This window comes from Pristiophorus japonicus, chromosome 1, assembly GCF_044704955.1.
Source record: "Pristiophorus japonicus isolate sPriJap1 chromosome 1, sPriJap1.hap1, whole genome shotgun sequence".
NCBI lineage: Eukaryota > Metazoa > Chordata > Chondrichthyes > Pristiophoridae > Pristiophorus > Pristiophorus japonicus.
The window spans coordinates 462118910-462143715 of NC_091977.1; the positions used below are offsets into that span (position 1 = coordinate 462118910).

The following is a 24806-nucleotide window of genomic DNA, read 5'->3' on the forward strand; positions in this document are numbered from 1 at the left end:
CTGACTCTGCCTGACTGAATTTTGCTTTTCCAAATGTCCTGCTACTGCTTCTTTAATAATGGACTCCAACATTTTCCCAATCACAGATGTTAGGCTAACTGGTCTCTAGTTTCCTGCTTTTTGGCTGCCTCCTTTTTTAAATCAGGGCATTATATTTGCAGTTTTCCAATCTGCTGGGACCTCCCCAGAATCCAGGAAATTTTGGTAAATTACAACCAATGTATCCAGAAACCCTGCCGCTACTTCTCGTAAGACCCTCGGATGCAAACCATCAGTTCCAGGGCATTTATCTGCCTTTAGTCCCATTAGCTTACTGACCTCCTTAGTGATTGTGATTGTGTTAAGTTCCTTCCCCCCTATAGCCCGTAGACTATGCACTGTCGGAATATTGATAGCGTTTTCTACCGTAAAGACTGATACAAATTATTTGTTCAGAGTTTCTGCCATCTCCATGTTCCCCATTACTAATTCCCTGGTCTCGGCCTCTAAGGGACCAACATTTACTTTACCCACCCTTTTCCTTTTTATATACCTATAGAAACTCTTGCTATCTGAATTTATATTTTGCGTTAGTTTACTTTCATAGTCTATCTTCCCTTTCTTAATCATTTTTTTAGTCGTTCTTTGCTGGCTTTTAAAAGCTTCCCAGTCTTCTGTTCTCCCACTAGTTTTGGCCACTTTGTATACCCTTGTTTTTAATTGGATACCATCCTTTATTTCTTTAGTTAGCCATGGATGGCTATATTTTCTCTTACAACCTATCCTCTGCACTGGAATATATTTTTCTTGAGAGTTGTGAAATATTTCCTTAAATGTACACCACTGTTCATCGACCGTCCTACACTTTAATCTATTTTCCCAGTCCACTTTACCCAACTCTGCCCTCATACCTTCATAGTCTCCTTTATGTAAACTTAGTATGCTAGTTAGAGATCCAACTTTCTCACCCTCCATCTGAATTTGAAATTCAATCATGCTATGATCACTCATTCTGAGGGGATCCTTTACTAGGAGATTGTTTATTAATCCTGCCCTTTTTAATTATCCTAAAATGTGGTCACTATTGCCTAGATGTTCCCCTATTTTTACTTCTCTTATCTGCTCTGGTTCATTCTCCATTACTAGATCCAATATTGAATCCTCCTTCATTGGCCTTTTTACATATTGGGTTAGAAAGGAGTCCTGTACACATTATTGGAACTCCATTCTCTTATCCCCATTACCTACCTCTTCTGTCTAATTAATATTGGGATAGTTGAAATCCCCCATGATTATTATTCTAGGCTTTTTACTCATTTCCCTAATTTGCATATTTCTTCCACCATCTCCCTTCCACTGTAAGGTGGTCTGCAGACTAGCTCTATTAGTGTGTTTGATCCTTTATCTTTTATCTCTCTCCACATGGATTCTATTTCTGTCTTGCTGATAGCTGCGTTACTTTTTTCTACTGCCATTATGTTATCCCTAATAAGTACAGCTACTCCACCTTCCCCTTTTCCCTCTCTATCATTTCTAAATATGTTATACCCTGCAATATTTAATTCCCAGTCCTGATTTTTCTGTAGTCATGTCTTATTAATCCCTACTATGTCTGGTTCTTCGCAACGCATGATTGTCTCCAGCTCTCCTGTTTTATTTATGGATACTATGTGCATTGCTGTACAGACAGTTTAACTCATTTTAATAGGATTTCCTCTTACTTTAGGTTTAACCATCTTTTTAGACTCTATAACTCAGTTTACAATTTATATTAATAACTTGGATGAAGGCACCGAGTATAATGTAGCCAAATTTGCTGATACAAAGATAAATGGGAAAGCAAGTTGTGAGGAGGATGCAAAGAATCTACAAAGGGATCAGACTAAGTGAGTTGGCAAAAATTTGGCAGATTGAGTATAATGTGGGAAAATTAGAGGTTATTCACCTAGGTAGGAAAAATAAAAAAGCACATTATTATTTAAATGGGGAGAGATTACAAAATGCAGTGGTACAGACAGACCTGGGAGTCCTTGTGAATGAAATACAAAAAGTTAGCATGCAGATACAGCAAGTAATTAGGAAGGCAAATGGAATGTTTGTCTTTATTGCAAGGGGGATGGAGTATAAAAGTAGGGAAGTCCTGCTACACCTGGAGTACTACGTACAGTTTTAGTCTTTTTTAAGAACATAAGAACATAAGAAATCGGAGTAGGAGTAGGCCATATGGCCCCTTGAGCCTGCTCCGCCATTTAATACGATCATGGCTGATCCGATCATGGACTCAGATCCACTTCCCTGCCTGCTCCCCATAACCCCTTCTTCCCTTATCGGTTAAGAAATTTAAGGAAGGATATATTTGCACTGGAGGCAGTTCAGAGAAGGTTCACGAGGTTGATTTCTGAGATGAAGGGGTTGTCATATGAAGAAAGATTGAGCGGGTTGGGCCTATATTCATTGGAGTTTAGAAGACTTAGGGGTGATCTTATTGAAAAGTATAAGATTCTGAGGGTGCTTGACAGGGTAGATGCAGAGAGGCTCTTTCGCCTTGTGGGAAATCTAGATCGAGGGGGCGTAGTTTCAGAATAAGGGGTCGCCATTTAAAATGGAAATAAGGAGGAATTTCTTCTCAGGGTTGTGAATGTTTGGAATTCTCTACCTCAGAGGTAGAAGCTGGATCATTGAGTGTATTTAAGGTAGAGATAGACAGATTTTTGAAAGATAAGGGACTCAAGGGTTATGGGGAGCGGGCGGTGAAGTGGAGTTGGAGCCAGGGTAATCAGCCATGATCTTATTGAATGGCAGAGCAGGCTTGAGGGGCAAAATGGCCATTCCTGCTCCTTTTTCTTATGTTCTTATGTTCTTATTCCTTTACTTTATTCTTTCCTAAGCTCTCTTTTCCTGTTTTGTTTAAATTTAGGCTGGTTACAATTCTTGTAGATCCCTTGTAGATATGAAAAGTTCTTGATTATGAATATATTTTGCAGCTTTTACACAATCTTTATTACAGCAGAGCTACAAATTCATAATTCAAATTTCTTCCTGTTGAAAAATTTAAGATAGCTATATTGCAAGTCAAAAGCTCATTTCTAATTTACAATGTGGTAAATTTGATAATTTCGTTCTCGTAGTGCAACTGGAGTGCAGACCATAAATTTGCAAAAGTCAGTGTGCCCACACAATTCTCATTCCATTCATTTTAATGGCTAATAATTTCCTCACCAAGTCCCTGATAGGTACTCTGGTCACACAAAGCTTTGTGCGTGGAGTGCTGATTTGTAAAGTATATCCCATATTGTTTGAATAAATGAAATAATTCTAGTTTTGTTATATTTTTATTATAATACTGCAGCCTATGTTTTGCTGTAGTGATTTTGGGCTTAAAAACCCTCGAAAACGGGCGCAGTGATCACGATGCACCATTGAAAGGAATGCAGGCAGCACATGACCTTCATGCTGCCTGCTAATTATGATGATTATGGCATTCAGCCCAATGCTGAATGCGCTGCTGAGTGGAATTCATGCGAGGCTAGCACTAATGAAAGCTAGCCTGCACTTTTTAAAGGCAGACTGCCCCTTTTAAAGGGGAGGTGCATTCTGCCTGCAGCAGCTCATTGTACTGGCTGGGGAAGACAATAAAAAACATCTACTGATGTAAGAACAGGGGAGCGAGTGTGCACCAAGGTTCTCGGATGCAGCACTGGAGACCTTGGTGCAGGAGGTGGATATAAGGAGCAAGGTCCTAGTTCCACAGGAGGCCCTCCAGGCAAAATTTAAAACACCTATGGGAACAGATAGCTTTATCTGTCTACGCCAGCAGTGTCACCCCGAGGACCTGGATACCATGCAGGAAGATGTTCACACGAGTGGTCAAGGTCAGTGCAGTAATCTTCAAATGCCATATCACAACATCTGTACCACGAGCCTCACACACTGCTAAATGCATCACACCCCATCACTCACCTATGAACAATCTCTACCAAATGCAACTCATACCACACATTCATTGCTTCACCTCACCCTCACACACTTCCCACTGCTGCAAGCATTACACCCACATCTTACAGCTTGAACACTGTCAGATATTCAACCATGACAGGCACATTACCCAAACACATTGCAGCACACTCACTGACACACTTCCCTTTCTCTTGCAGACAAGTTGGCTCAAAATTGGAACCAGTAGGGGCTACTCAAAGTGGCACAAGTGTGTCGGGATAATTTCACCCCCATAGAGGAGAAAGTGCTGACCATTCTTGGGAGGAAAATCACTGAGCCTATGGCCAGCAGCGTGGCTAAAGCCATCCAAGATGACTGTATCCTCAAACCTAATCCTCCTTCTCAAATACCACTTCCCCCTCATCCCACTATCTCTTCTGACTTTTAACCTGCAGATGGTGTTAGCATGCACCTGTTTCTTTGCACCCACCTCTCACCACAACCATACCGTTGTGTCGTTCTCCTTTCAGATAGCCAAGAACTGCAATCTGGCCATGCACTGGTGGAGGAGCAGGAAGACAGTGATCATGAAGAAATGGCAACACCCCCAGGCACCAGCTCAGATACTGACACTCCGCATACTTTAGAGGATAGCTTAGATGTGGGACCTGCATGTAGTGAGACAGTGGGTATGAGTGGCCTGCAACCAGGGCAGGGGGGTAGGGTAGCGCAGTTCCGAGCTCTCCAGAGGGCGAGGTTACACATGAGTTCTGCTGCAAACATTGGGTTGCTGCTGCTTATGCTGCAATGGAAGCTGAGACATTGGCCATCAGGCATTGCATCATGGTTGGGTCCACAAGTAAAAATGGAGCTGACCACCTTTCCATGCTGGAAAGGATGGGCTTCAAACTCTGTGCAAAGCCCTGTACAAGTTTGCTGCCAGACTCTTCCATGCTCCTTGACAGTGCATGCAGCCTTTTTGGAAGGCTTGTCAATACAACATGTTGTGCACATCCAACAGCCTTCTTCTGTAGCCTGCCCCATTGAAGTACTCATCTGAGTCCTTTGCAGTAGAACTTGTGTGCGACCTCACCTTCTGAGGAGCTGGCACCCACGCAACTTCTGCCCCCTACCTCCTGCCCTGACTGCAGACCACTAGTGCCCCGTGTCTCATCACATGCAGATCCCACCTCTATACTATCCTCTAAATTATGTGCAATGTCTACCTAAGCTGGTGGCTGTGAGTGTGAAATTGAGTGATGGTGTTTCTTCATTATCTTGTTGCTCTTCCACCACTGCTTAGTCAGGTTGCAGTTCTTGGGTATCTAAAAGGAGAAAGGCACAAGGGTAAGGTTGTAGTGAGGAGAGAGGAGGGGGAGGGGGAGGGGGGGTTGGAAACAAGAGGTGCATGCTTACACCATCTGTAGTTTGTTAATCAGAATAAATAGTGGGATGAGAGAGAAATGGGATGTGAGAAGGTGGATTAGGTATGAGGATACCGTCATCTTCTATGGTTTCAGCACCGCCGCTGGCCACGGTCTCAGCAATGGCCATTCCAATGATGGCCAGCACTGTCTCTTCCATGGTGTAAGGACATGCAGGTAAACCTGCAGCCTTCACCTGTGCACCACCTTGTCCTGCAAGAGAGAGGGATGTGTGTCAGTGAGTGTGATGCAATCTGTTTGGGTGAAGAGGCTGTCAGGGATGAATAGCTGCCAGTATGTACAAGCTATGAGATGTGAGGCTTGCAGCAGTACTATGTGTGTGATGGTGAGGTGCAGCTATGAATATGAAGTATGAGTACTGATTGATAGGGAGTATTGGTAAGTGAGTGACGGAGTGGTGCATTGAGCAGTGTATGAGGATGGTGGCGCAGTTGGTAGGATATGGCATTTGAAGATTAATGCAACGACCTGACCACTCATTTTCTTTTTATTCATTCACGGGATTTGGGTGTCGCTGGCAAGGCCAGTATTTATTGCCCATCCCTAATTGCCCTTGAGAAGGCAGTGGTGAGTCACCTTCTTAAACCGCTGCAGTCCTTGTGGTGAAGGTAGTCCCACAGTACTGTTAGGTAGGGAGCTTCAGGATTTTGACCCAGTGTGTGAGGTCACTGAAATTTTTGCGGCACTGCATCTAGATCCTCGGGGCTTGACGCCTGGCATTGACTATAATGGCTACTGGTCTCACTGACTTCTAAGGCTCAAGTGGAGCGCTGATAAAGGGTCTCCACAGATGCTGCTGAGAGTTCCAGCATTTTCTGTTTTTATTCGGCATGGACTGGTTGGGCCAAATGGCCTGTTTCTGTGCTGTATATTCTATGTACTTATTTGTAACTTCAGGAGGACATAGGCAAACTTGTGAAATGGGCAGACACATGACAGATGAAATTGAATGCAGAGAAGTGTGAAATTATACATTTTGGTAGGAAGAATGCAATATAAACAAAATGATATAATTTTGAAGGGTGACCAGGAAGAGTGACACCTGGGATTGTATGTACACTAATCTTTGATGGTGGCAAGACAAGTTGTGAAGGCTCTTAAATAAGCATATGGGATCTTTGGCTTTATTAATAGAAGCATAAGAGTACAAAAGCCAGGAAGTTATGCTAAAACTTTATAAAACATCGGTTAGGCCTTAGGTAGAGTATTGTGTTCAATTTTGGGCACCACACTTTAGGAAGGATGTCAGAGCTTTAGAGAGGCTGCAGAAGAGATTTATTAGAATGGTACCAGGGATGAGGGATTTCAGTTATGTGGAGTTGACTGGATAATCTAGGGTTGTTCTCCTTGGAGCTGAGAAGGTTAAGAGGAGATTTGATAGAGGTGATCAAAATCATGAACAGTTTTGATAGAGTAAACAAGGAGAAACTGTTTCCAGTGGCAGAAGGGTCAGCAACCAGAGGACACAGATTTAAGATGATTGGCAAAAGAACATGAGGAAACATTTTTTTTACACAGTGAGTTGTTGCAATCTGAACTGCCTGAAAGGGTGGTGGAAGCAGATTCAATAGTAACTTTCAAAAGGGAATTGGATAAATACATGGAGGGAAAAAAAATGACAGAACTATGGGGACAGAGCAGGGGAATGGGACTAATAGGTCTATCAAGGAGCCTGCACAGATACAATGGGCGAATGATCTCCTTCTGTGGTGTATCATTCTATGATTCCATGAATGCTGAATCGCCTCTTTTGGTTCCTGTGACAACAAAATTTTGGGAAAATACCGTAAGATAACTATAAAAAGATTTAATATACTTTAGCCATCTGTCTCAGGTTATAATACTCAATAGTTTTAAAAGATTAATGCATAAATGACTGATCCATTGTATGTTCTGACTCAATCTAGCCATCTTTTTTAACACACCGTTACTGTGAAAAGATTTTAAAATAACTAGGTTGATGAAGATGGCGGCTATTAGCATGCTTTGACTGCAAAATCTCTTCTTTGCTTATAGATGATGGCAAGCTGTCCTTTGATGAATTCAAGGCTTATTTTACAGATGGAGTCCTAAATGCAGAAGAGATGCATGAATTGTTTCGTACCATTGATAGCAACCACACTGAGTAAGAATATTTATACTTCATCTTTATTTTCATTGTAACAGTACAAAACTGCATTAATTTATTCTATAAATTGTTAAGATCGTAGTAAACATATCGAAATGTAGAAAGTGCAACTTTTCACAATTCTAACCAGAAATAAACATTTAACATTACATAGGAATCAGTTGGCATTACACATCTTTGCTTTATCTTTCAGATGGCTCACATGAAATTCAATACAATTCAATTGTGTAGTGATCAAGGCATTCTTATTTCATGGGCATGAGGCATAATATTACTTTCCCTTCCACAGCAATCAGAGAATATATATGTAATAAATGAGCTGTGATCTCAGTCAGTGGAGGAGCTATGCTCTCTCCTAATTTTGATGTATTAGTGAATGATTTTCTGAGGTTGAAGCAGGGTAAAAGGAGTTTTGCCCTATTTTTTATTGGGCCTGAATTTGCGGTAAACATAGAAACATAGAAAATAGTTGCAGGAGCAGGCCATTCAGCCCTTCTAGCCTGCACCGCCATTCAATGAGTTCATGGCTGAACATGAAACTTTAGTACCCCCTTCCTGCTTTCTCGCCATACCCCTTGATCCCCCGAGTAGTAAGGACTTCATCTAACTCCCTTTTGAATATATTTAATGAATTGGCCTCAACTACTTAGTGTGGTAGAGAATTCCACAGGTTCACCACTCTGGGTGAAGAAGTTTCTCCTCATCTCGGTCCTAAATGGCTTACCCCTTATATTTAGGCTGTGACCCTTGGTTCTGGACTTCCCCAACATTGGGAACATTCTTCCTGCATCTAACCTGTCGAAACCCATCAGAATTTTAAACGTTTCTATGAGGTCCCCTCTCATTCTTCTGAACTCCAGTGAATACAAGCCCAGTTGATCCAGTCTTTCTTGATAGGTCAGTCCCACCATCCCGGGAATCAGTCTGGTGAATCTTCGCTGCACTCCCTCAATAGCAAGAATGTCCTTCCTCAAGTTAGGAGACCAAAACTGTACACAATACTCCAGGTGTGGCCTCACCAAGGCCCTGTACAACTGTAGCAACATCTCCCTGCCCCTGTACTCAAATCCCCTCGCTATGAAGGCCAACATGCCATTTGCTTTCTTAACCGCCTGCTGTACCTGCATGCCAACCTTCAATGACTGATGTACCATGACACCCAGGTCTCGTTGCACCTTCCCTTTTTCTAATCTGTCACCATTCAGATAATAGTCTGTCTCTCTGTTTTTACCACCAAAGTGGAAACCTCACATTTATCCACATTATACTTCATCTGCCATTCATTTGCCCACTCACCTAACCTATCCAAGTCACTCTGCAGCCTCATAGCATCCTCCTCGCAGCTCACACTGCCACCCAACTTAGTGTCATCCGCAAATTTGGAGATACTACATTTAATCCCCTCATCTAAATCATTAATGTACAATGTAAACAGCTGGGGCCCCAGCACAGAACCTTGCGGTACCCCACTAGTCACTGCCTGCCATTCTGAAAAGTACCCATTGACTCTTACTCTTTGCTTTCTGTCTGACAACCAGTTCTCAATCCACGTCAGCACACTACCCCCAATCCCATGTGCTTTAACTTTGCACATTAATCTCTTGTGTGGGACCTTGTTGAAAACCTTCTGAAAGTCCAAATATACCACATCAACTGGTTCTCCTTTGTCCACTTTACTGGAAACATCCTCAAAAAATTCCAGAAGATTTGTCAAGCATGATTTTCCTTTCACAAATCCATGCTGACTTGGACCTATCATGTCACCATTTTCCAAATGCGCTGCTATGACAGCCTTAATAATTGATTCCATTATTTTACCCACTACTGAGGTCAGGCTGACCGGTCTATAATTCCCTGTTTTCTCTCTCCCTCCTTTTTTAAAAAGTGGGGTTACATTGGCTACCCTCCACTCGATAGGAACTGATCCAGAGTCAATGGAATGTTGGAAAATGACTGTCAATGCATCTGCTATTTCCAAGGCCACCTCCTTAAGTACTCTGGGATGCAGTCCATCAGGCCCTGGGGATTTATCGGTCTTCAATCCCATCAATTTCCCGAACACAATTTCCCGACTAATAAGGATTTCCCTCAGTTCCTCCTCCTTACTAGACCCTCTGACCCCTTTTATATCTGGAAGGTTGTTTGTGTCCTCCTTAGTGAATACCGAACCAAAGTACTTGTTCAATTGTCTGCCATTTCTTTGTTCCCCGTTATGACTTCTCTTGATTCTGACTGCAGGGGACCTACGTTTGTCTTTACTAATCTTTTTCTCTTTACATACCTATAGAAACTTTTGCAATCCGCCTTAATGTTCCCTGCAAGCTTCTTCTTGTACTCCATTTTCCCTGCCCTAATCAAACCCTTTGTCCTCCTCTGCTGAGTTCTAAATTTCTCCCAGTCCCTGGGTTCGCTGCTATTTCTGGCCAATTTGTATGCCACTTCCTTGGCTTTAATACTATCCCTGATTTCCCTAGATAGCCACGGTTGAGCCACCTTCCCTTTTTTATTTTTACGCCAGACAGGAATGTACAATTGTTGTAATTCATCCATGCAGCCTCTAAATGTCTGGTAGGAAGCTTCCTGTGGGCAAATAGCTCTGAATCATAAGAAAAGTACGAACCTACCGAATGGTCCCGGAGGTTCAAACATTTGCGTTCCTGGGCCTCTACGTATAGGCATACATAAAGGCCCACGTATTCCAGGGATGCACGTGGTTCATAAGCGCCCCATGGATTTTGTGGGCCAGGCGAACCAGTCAAAAAGGGGATCACCTTATGCTTATGGGGATTCCATTTATGCACAGAATCCCCATAAGAATTAATAGAAATCCCCTAAAAAACACAATTACACACCAGTTAAGTAAAAAATAAATCAGTACATGTTCAAAATTAATTAAATTAATTAAAATACAATTAAATTTAACATTCAAAACAAAAATTTAATTTTTTGAAAAATAAATTGAAATGTTTTAATGGGGCTACAAATCACCTATAACTAATTGTAAAGTTTTTGGGGCCGCAATTGCCCTCAGTGGGAAATTGGGGAGGCTATTCGAATTAGCAGCAAATTTACCGCCCGGCAGGAGTCAAAGGGAAGAGCCAGAAAATTTGGCTCTATTACTCTGACATCGCTTCCCAGCGCTTTGTTGCGGGGCGGATTTGTGTTGGTTGCGGGGCAGTGTCTATCACTACCGTGCTGACGATTCACAATATCCCTCCCCTTCCATTAAGGGAGAGGGACGCTGCGAAGCCAACATAGAGCCCACTGGGCCACCAGGGAGGGCCGCCTGTTAGTGGCCCGGCCAAACCAGCGGCCGCCATTGTCAGACTGACTCACGAGTCAGTCAACAATCAAAACAAAGGGTGGCAGCTCCGCTCAATCACTGGCTGCTTCCCGCTGCTCGAAGCTGTCGGGGGTACCGATTGTTGTCGGCCGTGCTCACGCCGGGGCAACTTCCCCTGTGGGACGGAAAAGGGGTTGCCGCCAGGCGGTAAGGGGTCGGCATGCCGGGTGGGTCAGAAACATGGGGCATGGCAGAAACCCGTTCCTGCTGCCCCCGGCTCGGGGGCAATTCCGGATGGATCAGCCCCGGTGCTTGCCCCCAAGCGGAAAGGCCTTACCGCCCCATTAGAGACAGTAACAGGCCTTAAAGAAGGGGGCAATTTCCCCCTTTTAATGTTGAAATAATTAAAAATATATATTGTAATAATTATTTAAACTCTTACACTGGTAAAAGAAGCTCCTACGCCTGCTTTTACTAGGCATAAGAGTTTCACGCGAATTCACTGGGCGGTAGTTGGGCAAATAGTCCAACTCTCCGCCAGCGAATCTCCATTTCCCGGGGATGCGGTGGATCTGTCCAAGGTGAAACTTAACAGATCATAAGTTCCGGGTTTTCACGCATGCCCATCGCATAAGGAAACCCGGAATTTGCGGGGCACTTACAACCATGTACGCACCGGTACGCAGTCGTAAACCCCAGAGAATCCGGGCCATTATGTTCTACCTAGCCTGTGAGTGCTTGATGCTGAGAGTTTCCTTTATAGGAAGTGATAATACAATATTAACCCAAAAAACCTTTTAAAAAGTAGGAAGTTGATACAAATTGATCACTTGAACCCAGCATAAGCAGTACCAAAAGGTTAGTAAGAGATTGAACAAATGAGTAAAATTACCAAAATGTTGTTGCTGCAAAGGGGAGATGATGTTCATGTGATTCAGGAGTGTTTATTTCGTAAGATGTTGCAACTGGAAAAGATTCCTTTTGAATTAGAAAGTACTCACAGGTGCTAGTTCTGGGAATATTGCACATTAAACATCAGCTTAATAGAAAGAAGTAAAAGTGCTGTGGGAACTACTTGCAAATAGTCATGCAGGATTCGAAAAGTATAGTGGTTCCATTTCACTCAGTGACCTGCTGGATGCGGTTCATGTGACAAAGGCATTACGTTTGCTATTCTCCAGTTCAGTGTCAAGATTTGCATATTTAAAAAGGATTAAAAAATTGTGTACTATCCCCTCTCTAACTACTTTCAACAACATAGGGTGCATGTCATGAGGGCCTGGTGACTTATACACTTTGAGTTCTGCTTTTCAGAAACAACTTCTTTTCTACCGCTACCTCTCACAATTGCTCTATATCCTCCTCTAGCACACCTATGTTTTCATTACTATGGGGCTGAAATTGATGGCCTTACCGCCGACTGCTGCCGAGATCCGCCAACATTCCTCTTTGTGTTCCGCCCTGTGCCAGTTTGCACTTGGGCTGGAGCGGGTGGGAGGGGAGAACCGCCGGAACTGCCCACTGACGTTAGTGGACGGCCGAGTGGCGCAAGTAACCTCCCGCAGATTGGTGCAGTCGGGAGTCGGCGGGAAACGGCGCAAGAAGGGTGTAAAACTCGAGTTTTCTCAAAATTCAAAGATTCCCCCTCTGTGTGAAGAAACCCTAAGGAAGGATCATTTTGGACTCGCTTAAAATGAACTTTGGGATTGTTAAAGGGTGCATGGGTCTGCAAGGGAAAAGGACTGCAAAACCAGGGGAATACTAACCTCTGAAAATTCCAGTTTTGGGTATTGGAGCTGTCTGGGATATTGGAGCTGAACAAATTGTCTGGGGAATTGTGTAAACTCCAAATCTCCGCTCCCCAGGAGACATTAACATAGCAACAATTGACCCAGAGTTAGCCAGTCATAGTTCTGAGCATGAAACCCATCCAACACATGCATAATGTTAATCGCCAATCCGGCCTGCATGGAAAACCCAGGCCTAGGCAGACAATGTAAACACCAAAAATAATTTGTACAATCGCAACTCGAATTCAACTGATCGACACATCCTAAACAAGTTACCGTTAATGAGCCCACCAAAATCCAACAAAGAATTACCAAGCCTGCCAAAACTAAGACAAAGAATCGGGTTTGATTTGGCGCACAGATTAGAAAGGCTCTCAAAGTATAATTGAGGCCCTGTTTTATGGGTTAATCAGCCTTCTAAGGAGCTCGCTACGCAGCTTTCTGTAGCCTTCTGAGCCTCGGCACCTTCGGGCTCGACAGTACTCCTGGGTTACACTGCTCTGCCATCATCAAAAGGCAGAGAAAAGCAGTTCCCAGTAACTTTGGACATCACCAACTCATCGCGGCAACAAATTGACCAAAGCCAATATGGTAACATCGAACCACCGCGATCGACAAATCCTTAGAAAGAAACTACTCAAGAAGAAACCGAAGGTTCGAAAGTTTTGCACTCTACAATCTATTCCTGGCTTACAACAGGTGAAACATTACCTAAAGTAACCCAAAGCCCTACTCCTACAAGAAGAAAGTGGGTACTCACCCTATAAATCCAATACGTGCCCTACCGCATCAGCGGACTCAACCCAACTGAACACTATGCAGTGAGAAGTCTTCCACGACATTCGGGGCACAGCAAGCAGAACCTACAGAGTCCAGTGAACCCCAAAATCATGAACCACCGCTAACTGTGAATAAGAAGATTGGTGAGCATTATCCCTGATACCCTAGAGTTTAACCTAGTCAGATTTAGGTATTGGGAGGTGGGAGGTGTATTATCTTCTGTAACCCCTTTTGTATGTGTAATAAAGTGTTCCTTATTCTAGAGATTGTGAGTTTTGACATTGTACTTTCTTTCCTAAATAAAAGCAAAGTTTCGTGCACCAAAACCAATTATCTGCTGCACTTTGTCACATCCCCAAATAAAACCAAAGTCTAGAACCCAGGGAGTTGGAGCGATTCCAACCGCTCAGGTCAGAAGTGAACCTGACCCACACACCACCCCCTACAAGAGGGGAAGGACCTCTGCATGGAGGCTGGTCTATACCCAACAGTAGGTATGAAGACCTGCAAAAAAATGTTAGTGAACATTTTTAAAATATTTTTCTTAGTGACTTATCTGCATGGGGTCCCCTGAAAGTGTTCCGTTCTTTTTCTTTCGAATTTGATTTTTCTTTTCAGCTCTTCGACCCTCCAAGCCTTTGCCGCCAAGATTGAGAGCTCCCTCCCGCTGCTACCCAGATTGACAGCGTAAATCCCGCTATGCCGCCGGGCGCCCTTTCAAGGACCTTTTTGCCGAAACTCCCGCCCAAAGTACCGTCAGGTATCTCGGCAGCCATCAACATTTTGGGCAGCCCTTGGCCTTCACCAATTTCGGCCCCATAGAATTTACAGCATGGAAACAGACCATTTCGCCATTCAGATCTGTGCCGATTTATGCTCCACGCCAGCCTCTTCCCACATTACTTCAGCTCACCTTATCAACTTATCAGTATTTATTTAATATCTCAGCCATTCCTTCATCCTCCACAATTAATGCTTCTTTATAAGCAACACCAAGGAAGCTAACGAGGGGAATAATTTTGAGGGTGGACTCTCATATTTAATTTTCAAGATGCATCTGAGCAATAATCGGAGATCTTACAGTCTCCAGACATTCACCTTAATTGTAACAACTCACTGTTCAATAGACCATCCCTTACCATTAACAACCTGTCCCTGGGCAGCTCACCTCCAAATCCCCCATCTCCCACTGCCTCTTCTGTAATTTCCCAAGACTTACGTGTCAGCTGTGGTACAGATGTCGCACTCTCGCCTGAGATGGAAGGTTGTGGGTTCAAGGCCCACTCCAGAGACGAGCACAAAATCTAGTCTGACATTGAGGGAGTGCTACTCCCAAAGCAAGTGCTCTACTCAGAGCTCCTTCATGGCAAACGAGCCAAAGGTGGGCAGCGGAAACATTACAAGGACACCCTCAAAGCCTCCCTGATAAAGTGCAACATCCCTACTGACACCTGGGAGTCCCTGGCCCAAGACCACCCTAAGTGGAGGAAGTGCATCCGAGAGGGCGCTGAGCACCTCGAGTCTCAACGCTGAGAGCATGCAGAAATCAAGCGCAGGCAGTGCAAAGAGCGTACGGCGAGCCAGTCCCACTCATCCCTTCCCTCACCGACTATCTGTCCCACCTGTGACAGAGTCTGTGGCTCTCGTATTGGACTGTTCAGCCACCGAAGAACTCACTTCAGGAGTGGAAGCAAGTCTTCCTCGATTCTGAGGGACTGCCTATGATGATGATGATGATGACACTATTAAAGGCGTTGTCTTTCAGATGAGACGTTAAACTGAAGCCCCAGTTGCCCCCTCAGGTGGATGCAAAGATCCCATCACACTATTTCTGTCATGTATGTGCTTTTGGGATCACTAGCCACCAGATGGCGTCACTGTTGGAGATCATTGAGCTGCACGCACGTATGTGCAGCCCAAGTATAAAAGGCCAGCCATTTTGTATATTAGTCACTTTGGGCCTTAATAAAGCAGAGACAAGGTCATAACTATTGGAGTTAAACAGTACTCAGTCTAACAGTTATTGCATACACAACATTTGGCGACGAGGCAACAAGAACCTTTGCATGCAAAAATGAGCACAATTGGATTGTTGGATCGATTTGTGGAAGGAGAAGATTGGGCAGACCTTGTGAGCCATTTGAGCCAGTTCTTCGTGGCCAACAAAATGGAGGAGGTTGGCGACGCAGATAGACGCCAGGTGGTGTTCCTCATGGCTTGCGGTCCAAAAATTTATCGTCTGATAAAGAATCTACTCCTGCCTGTGAGTTCAACAGAGAAGACGTATAAAGAATTGTGTACACTGGTACAGGACCAACTTAAGCCAGACGAAGGCATAATCATCTCGAGATACAGATTTTACACGCACGTTCGCTCAGAGGGCCAGAATGTGGCAGAATTCGATGCCGACCTGAAACGTCTAGCGGGACCGTGTAAGTTCGGGGCTGTGTTGGCAGACATGCTGCGGGACTTTTTTGTAACCGGCATCAACCGTGAGGTGATCCTGCGTAAACTACTGGCGGTGGAGACGTTAGACTTGAACAGGGCCATCACGATCACTCAGTCATGCATGACGATGGATAGAATTCTAAAGCAGATATCAGTGAAAAATTGAAACTCAGCAAGTACTGTAAATGTGATTGATTCGCCGTTCGACAGAATGGCACATGGCAGGGCCTACCTGACTGCGTACGTCAAACCTGTGACTGCCCAAAGTCTGCCAGCGGGAATGCATCCAATTTCTCCGTGTTGGCGTTGTGGGGGAAATCACCGGCACCAGCAGTGCCAATTTAAGCAATATAGTTGCAAAGGCTGTCTGAGAGTGGGGCATCTCCAATGCAAGTGTCCGCAGATGAGCAAGCGTGCTGCGATACACCACATGGAGGATGATGGTCAGACTAGCGCGGATCTGGATACGCAATCAGAGATACCAGAGGAGGATGTGTATGGACTGCACTCATTCCTAATTAAGAGCAAACCGATAATGATCAATGTGAAATTTAATGGGGGGCCGGTATCGATGGAACTGGACACGGGGCGAGTCAATCGATAATGAGCCAGAGGGCATTCGACAAGCTGTGGGATACTAAGGCTGTGAGGCCCAGGCTGAGTCCAGTCAATGCCAAGTTGCGCACGTACACCAAAGAACTCATAACGGTAATTGGCAGCGCCACAATTAAAGTGTCGTATGATGGTGCGATTCACGAGTTACCGCTATGGATTGTCCCAGGCAATGGCCCAACGCTGTTCGGCAGGAACTGGCTTGAAAAATCAGATGCAATTGGAACGACATCAAGGCGTTGTTGTCAGAGAAAAATACATGTGCCCAAGTACCCAGCAAGTTCCCCTCGCTGTTCGAACCAGACATCGGCAACTTCACGGGAACCAAGGTGCAGATCCATGTGGACTCAGATGCAAGACCCATCCATCATAAAATTCGGGCAGTTCCGTATATGATGAGGGGAAAAGTCGAAATCGAACTGGACAGACTCTAGTGTGAAGGGATCATATCACCGGTTGAATTTAACGAATGGGCCAGCCCCATTGTTCCTGTGCTGAAAAGTGATGGCACAGTCAGAATCTGTGGAGACTACAAGGCTACCATCAACAGGATTTTGAAACAGGATCAGTACCCGTTACCGAAGGCTGATGACTTGTTTGCAAGGCTAGCTGGGAAGAAGTTGTTCACCAAACTGGACTTGACGTCAGCCTACATGACACAGGAGTTGGTTGAGACGTCGAAGAGACTTATGTGCATTAACACGCATAAGAGACTGTTTATTTATCACAGGTGCCTTTTGGAATTCGCTCAGCTGCAGCAATATTCCAGAGGAACATGGAGAGTCGACTAAAGTCCATTCTCAGAACCGTCGTGTTCCAAGATGACATCCTGATCACAGGTCGTGACTCCGAAGAACATCTGAACAACCTGGAAGAGGTTCTACATCATCTTGACAAAGTGGGACTTAGACTGAAACGCTCGAAGTGCGTCTTCATGGCACCAGAGGTCGAATTACTCAAGAGGAAAATTGCTGCTGACGGCATCAGGCCCACGGACGCGAAAACCAAGGCCATCAAGAATGCACCCAAGCCACAGAATGTGACGGAGCTGCATTTGTTCCTGGGTCTACTCAACTATTTCGGTAACTTCCTACCTAAATTGAGCACCGCCAAAGTCAAAGTGAAAACTATTTACAAGGTGAGGCGGTCGGGAGCCTTTCTTTCCCTGGTGGACCACCTCAGTACAAATGTCTGTTCTGGTGTGTTGGCTGTGCCCTCGCTGGGCTGGCGTGTTGTTGGCCCTGCAGGGCTGCTGGGTGAGCCTGACTTTGCTGGGCTGCTGGGTTCAATTTTCTGGTCCGGGGTGATGTCATTGATCCTTTGGATGTGTGTTGTGGGCTCGAAAAAGGTGGTGACTGCTGTGGGTGGTTCAGGGCACTCTGTGAACTGCAGTCTCGTTTGGTCCAGGTACTTTCTACAAATTTGTCCATTTCTAGTTTGACTACAAACACCCTACTCCTATCTTTAGCTATCACCATGCACGCGATCCACTTGGGATCATGTCCGTGGTTTAGCACAGACACAGGATCATTCAGATCAATTTCCCGTGACACAGTGGCGCGACCATGGTTTACATTTTGTTGCTGCCGCCTGCTCTCTACCTGATCATGCAGGTTGGGGTGAACCAGCGAGAGTCTGGTTTTAAGTGTCCTTTTCATGAATAGCTCAACCGGGGGCACCCCTGTGAGTGAGTGGGGTCTCGTGCGGTAGCTGAGCAATACTCGGGACAGGCGGGTTTGGAGTGAGCCTTGTGTGACTCATTTAAGGCTCTGTTTGATTGTTTGTACAGCCCGCTCTGCCTGCCCATTGGAGGCTGGTTTAAACGGGGCCAAGGTGACATGTTTGATCCCATTGCGGGTTATGAATTCTTTAAATTCGGCACTGGTGAAACATGTCCCATTGTCACTGACCAGTATGTCAGGCAGGCTGTGGGTGGCAAACATAGCCCTCAGGCTTTCAAAGGTGGCAGTGGCGGTGCTTCCCGACATTATTTCACATTCAATCCATTTTGAAAAAGCATCCACCACCACCAGGAACATTTTACCGAGAAACGGGCGCGCATAGTCAACATGGATCCTCGACCATGGTCTGGAGGGCCAGGACCACAAACTTAGTGGTGCCTCTCTGGGCGCATTGCTCAACTGAGCACACATGCTGCATTGCCGTACACAGGACTCAAAGTCAGAGTCGATACCAGGCCACCACACGTGGGATCTGGCTATCGCTTTCATCATTACTATACCCGGTGTGTGCTGTGGAGATCCGAGATGAACGTCTCCCTGCTCTTTTTGGATAGCACTAAGCAGTAACCCACAACAGGCAGTCTGTCTGAATGGACAGCTCATCCTTTCACCGCTGGAACTGCTTGATTAGCTCTTGCATTTCAACGGGGATGCTAGCCCAACTCCCATTCAGTATACAGTTTTTTACTAGGGACAGCAGAGAATCTTGGCTGGTCCAAGTCCTAATCTGGCGGGCCGTGACAGGTGATTTATCATTTACAAACACTTCCATGACCATCAACAAGTCTGCGGGCTGCGCCACCATCAACAAGTTTGCAGGCTGTGCCATTTCCACCCCCGTGGTAGGCAATGGTAGCCGACTGAGAGCATCCGCACAGTTCTCGGTGCCTGGCCTGTGACTGATGGTATAGTTATACGTTGATAGCATGAGTGCCCACCTTTGTATGCGGGCTGAGGCATTAATTTTTATTCCCTTGTTTTCAGCGAACAGGTTTATGAAGAGCTTGTGATTGGTTTCCAGCTCAAATTTGAGGCCAATCAGGTACTGATGCATTTTCTTTACCCCGAACACACACGCTAATGCCTCTTTCTCAATCATGCAGTAGGCCCTCTCGGCCTTAGACAAGCTCCTGGAGGCATAGGCGACAGGTTGCAACTTCCCCGCAACATTAGCTTGTTGTAATACACACCCGACACATCACATGCTAGCACAAATCTTTTTCACGGGTTATACAATACAAGGAGTTTGTTGGAACATAAAATGTTTCTGGCTTTCACAAAAGCAATTACTTGGTTTTTTCCCCATACACAGTTTTCACCTTTACGCAGTAACACATATAGGGGCTCGAAGAGGGCGCTTAACCCCGGTAGGAAGTTACCAAAATAGTTGAGGAGTTCCAGGAACGACCGCAGCTCCATGATGTTCTGTGGCCTGGGCGCATTCCCCGATAGCCTCCGTGTTGGCATCTGTGGGCCGAATGCCGTCCGCCGCGAGCTTCCTCTCCAAAAACTCCACTTCTGTTGCCATGAAGACGCATTTCAACCTCTTCAGCCGCAGCCCTACACGATCCAGTCGCTGGAGGACCTCCTCCAGGTTTTGTAGGTACTCGACGGTGTCCCGAACCGTGACCAATATGTCATCCTCAAAAGCCACCATGCATGGTACTGACTTGAATAGGCTCTCCATGTTTCTCTGGAAGATCGCTGCAACCGATCAAATTCCAAACAGGCATCTGTTGTAGATGAACAGTCCCTTGTGCGTGTTGATGCAGGTGAGGCCCTTCGAAGAATCCTCCAGCTCCTGCGTCATGTAGGCCGAAGTCAGGTCGAGCTTGGTGAACGTCTTGCCTCCTGCCAGCATCGCAAATAGGTCGTCTGCCTTGGGCAGCGGGTATCGGTCCTGTAGCGAGAAACGATTAATAGTTACTTTATAATCGCCACAAATCCTGACCGTGCCATCACTTTTGAGTACTGGAACAATCGGGCTGGCCCACTCGCTGAATTCCACTGGGGAGATGATGCCCTCGCGCTGCAGCCTGTCCAGCTCGATTTCCACTCTCTCCCTCATCATGTGAGGTACCGCTCGTGCCATGTGGTGAATGGGTCGTGCCTCTGGGACCAAGTGGATCCGCACCTTCGCCCCAGAAAAGTTTCCAATGCCTGTCTCAAAAAGGGAAGGAAATTTGTTAAGAACCTGGGTACATGAGGCCTCATTGACATGTGATAGCGCTCGGATGTCATCCCAGTTCCAGCGGATTTTGCCCAGCCAGCTCCTTCCAAGCAATGTGGGGCCATCGCCCGAGACAATCCAGAGTGGCAGTTCGTGCACCGTGCCCTCGTAGGTGACCTTGACCATGGCGCTGCCCAGGACAGTGATGAGCTCTTTGGTGTACGTTCTCAGTTTCATGTGGCTGGGGCTCAGGGCTGGTCTGAGTGCCTTGTTGCACCACAGTCTCTCAAACATCTTTTTACTCATGATGGATTGGCTCGCGCAAGTGTCCAGTTCCATGGCTACGGGTAAGCCATTCAATTTTACATTTAGCATTATAGGTGGCCATTTCGTCAAAAATGTGTGCACCCCATGTACTTCAGCATCTGCCTCCTCTCCCTGAGGCTCAAAATTGCTTTGATCCACCATGGACCGATCTTACTCTGCCATGTGGTGGTTAGCAGGTTTTGCAGAGCTTGCAGCTCATCTGTAAGCTCATTGGAGGTGCCCCATTGTTCCAGCTCTTGCAAACATACCCTTTGAAGCGGCATGAATAGGCTGAATGGAAGCCTCCACAACACCAAAAAGGTGTGAATTGCCTTGCATTCATCATTTGTTGTGGACTCTGAGTCTTCTGGTTCACCTGAGGCCTGCTGGCAGTTGCAGACTCGTGGTTTCTGCCCTGTACATTTCTGCTCGCAAACACAGTTCCAGTTAATTTATGAACATTGCTAGCACCTGTGTGCAGAAAGATTTGTTTGGTGTTATCACTGGTGGACATAAACACCTGTGCTATCGCAATAGCCTTACTGAGGGTCGGTGTCTCTACAGTCAAAAGTTTTCCTAGGATGGTCGCGTGGCCAATGCCCAGTACAAAAAGGTCTCTGAGCATTTGCTCCAGGTAGCCATCAAACTCACATTGTCCTGCAAGTCACCTTAGCTCGGCGATGTAGCTCGCCACTTCCTGACCTGCAGATCGCTGGCACGTGTAGAACTGATACCTCGCCATCAGCACGCTCTCCCTCTGGTTAAGATGCTCCCGAACCATTGTACAGAGCTCCTCATACGACTTATCTGTGGGTTTCACCGGAGCCAGAATGTTCTTCATGAGGCTGTAGGTCAGTGCCGGGCAGACCGTGAGGAGGACCACTCTCCTATTTGCAGCGTTTCCTTCTCCGTCCAGTTCGTTGGCTACAAAGTACTGGTCTAGCCGTTCGACATATGCTTCCCAGTCCTCACCCTCCGAGAACTTCTCCAGGATGCCCACAGTTTGCTGCATCTTTGCGTTGGATTCGTATACTCATTGCCAGTTATTGTGTTCCTAACACAGATGAGACTGCACACAGGGAGGTTAAAGTAACAGTGACATCAGTCTTTATAAGACACTGCAGAGTGAGGAACAGGCCTTAGGGGCCGGCTTATATCCAGTGCTCCCAAGGGATGCTGGGATCCCTTGGGACTTTGGGGGATGTGCTCTCTTGTGATGGAACATGGGAGTGCATGCTTTACAGATACACAACACTCATGAGGTGTTGACTGATGAAGATAGGTTGAGTAGCTTGGTCCTATACTCATTGGACTTCAGAAGAATGAGAGGTGATCTTATCGAAACATATAAGATAATGAGGGGTCTAGACATGGTGGACACAGAGAGGATATTTCCACTCATAGGGGAAACTAAAACTAGGAGACATAGTCTCAGAATACGGAGCCACCCATTTAAAACAGAGAGGAGGAGGAATTTCTTCTCTGTGGAATTCTCTGCCCCAGAGAGCTGTGGAGGCTGGGTCATTGAATATATTTAAGGTGGAGATAGACAAGGGAACAAAGGGTTATGGGGAGCAGGCAGAGAAGTGGAGCGGAGTCCATAATCAGATCAGCCGTGATCTTATTAAATGGTGGAGCAGACTCGAAGGGTCAAATGGCCTACTCCTTCTCCTATTTCTTGTGTTCTTTTGCAGCCTGGCACTCCGTTTTGAGTGCCGGGCTGCAGCCCCGGTCCCACGCTGCCCTGGTGGTCCAGTGGAGACCATCAGAGGCCTTGCAGAGTGCACAGCGGCCCTATCCTTTAAGTGAAATGGAGTGACGTTGAAGCTACGCAGAGCATCCGTGTAGTATTGCAGTACACACCTCGGAATTGGAGCGCGCGAGTTTGCACTCCACTTCCTTTAAGGGATGGTAAGCCCAATTCAATGCTGGGCGCAGGAAGTCCCATCCCAACAGGTTACCACCCTCAATCGCCCCCTAGGATCCTGGTGAAAATTAAGGGTGAAATTTTCAACTTTAGCGAAGGTGTAAAATGAGCATTTGTGAATTGGCCACCCGATTTCATTTTACATCAAATTGAGCTGCACAGTATTTCCCCTAATCCACTCAGAAGTGATAAAACCAGGTTCCTGCAGACAGAGGAAAACACCAGTTTATGCTGTTTTAATCGAGTTTTTTTTTGCAATCTTTGAAACAAAAGTAAAATTACAAAGGTACATTGGATAGGTTTAGTATCTGTCTAGCAGTTGAAACATCAGTGAATTTAAGCAGCATCTTACAGAGCCCACATGGTGATCAAAGGAAGCATTCGCTGTCAAGAGGAGACAGAAAGAGGACTGAGTTTATATTATTTTTAATTTATTTTGAGAATGTGAATATTATCGAAGTCTGCATAATATAAATATTAAATTATTCACTGTGGTCTCAATCAGAAGAAAGAACCATAGTATATTTCAGCACAGAAACAGGCATTCAGCACGTCAAGTCAGCACCAATGTTTTCTGCCTACATAAACGTCCTACTCTAATTTCCATACTCTCTCGAAACATAGGGACCGAAATTGCCCTGCACTGGAATTACTGTGTATAATTTGAATTCATGATTCGTTTCGCCTCGGCACGGGAAATGCTGGAGCCGGTGCGGAATTGCCCTCTTTTAGGAAAAAAAATGGTGGGGGTGGTAACTGTGCATTCTTGTAGTGCTCCCGGGGCGCTTGTGGTATGCGATGCTCAGCGTCGCGCGACTCACATCAGCGCGCGCATGACGCCATGACATAACGTCGCTCCCCTTCTCTTAAAGTGGATGGCTGCTGAGAGCTGAGCAGCACCTTCAGTGCCTCCCACTGAGCCACCAGGGAGGGTGTCGACCGGGCCAGTGGCCTGGCCGAACCAGCGGCCGCCATTGTCGGGCCGACTGAAAAGATGACGGCTGACACAACAAAATGGCGGCCGCCATGGTGCCACTTTTCTCTTTAAGGGCAGCCGGCAAGCCTCAGCCACCACAGATTCTTGAGAAGCTGTCGGTGACATCGCCCCACGCAAACCTCGCTCCTGTGGGGCAATTTCCCCCACAGAGCGCAAAGGGGTGATAAGGGCTCGGCACGCATGGCGATGACATCATCGCCGGGGCGCAACGCAAACCCCATTGCACCCGCCGATCCCCAGGACCAATTCCTGTGGGAGTGCTCAGTGCGCAGCGCCCAGGCGAAAACCTTATCGCCGGCAGCCGGCATTACTGACCTGTGCAAAATGGCAATTTCGGCCATATAGAATGTTACAGCACAGGAACAAATAATTCAACCCACTAAATATTAAAACATTTCCCTTAATAGCAAGCATTTTGCTTTGAAAGGAAAGAGTTAATTAACACCATCATTTTAACATTATGGGGAGAGTTGAAACATTAAAGGGTGAATAGTTTGGAAGCGGGTGGATAGTAAAAAGTGCTGAAATTGACAGCGCATTGGGAAGCCGGCTCCAACCTGCCTACTTCCACGTTTCACTGGTCTGCATTTGGTAGCGTGCGAGAAACCTCCTCGGGAGTGGCGGGTCCCAATTGAAAGCAATTAAGAGGTAGTGTTTTGGATCGATAATAATAGACCCAGGTTCGGAATTTGGATGAAAGTTAAATAAGAGACAAGACAAATGAAGTAAAAATAAAACACCATTTACTGAGAGAAAAGAAACATAATACAGTTTATGAAGAAAAGAGAAGTATGATAAGATGCAACAAAGCTCACAGCCTTCGGCCCGTCGGGAACTCTGCAACGATGACTGGTCATGAGCCTTGGGGGACCCGGCACGCTCGCGAATCACGGTCCAAGATGAAGTTCAAAGAGCTATTGGACTGTTCCGTTCCTTTATACTATTGAACAAACATGGGTGCATGTGGCTTATGGCCAACTCCTAATCTGTAAGGTCCCAGCTGTTCTTCCACAAAGCATGAGACCTCGAGGCGCCGATCATCCCATAAACAAGATGGTGTGCGCATCAAGGTCTCTCTCGCTCTCTCTCTCTCTGCATCAACAACATTCCACAAGGCATGAAGTAGAAAACACACTATAAATGTCGGAATATCATAATTAACCCTATGTGATTAACCCTATACAATACAGGTAGTTAGCAGGTTATTTTTCAACAGGGGTTTTCAACTTTCACTGTGAATCCATGGATTTCCTGGGCTTCCTG

General features: G+C 45.7%; 1 protein-coding gene across 1 annotated transcript in view; it reads left to right on the plus strand.

Moving 5' to 3' along the window:
* The window catches only part of necab1 (N-terminal EF-hand calcium binding protein 1), a 388139-nt gene that overhangs the window by 86526 nt on the left and 276807 nt on the right, over positions 1–24806 (plus strand). Inside the window, exon 3 of the mRNA XM_070876240.1 lies at positions 7377–7485. Within this exon, the coding sequence (XP_070732341.1) occupies positions 7377–7485 (109 nt within the window). The remainder of the gene's footprint in view (positions 1–7376; positions 7486–24806) is intronic.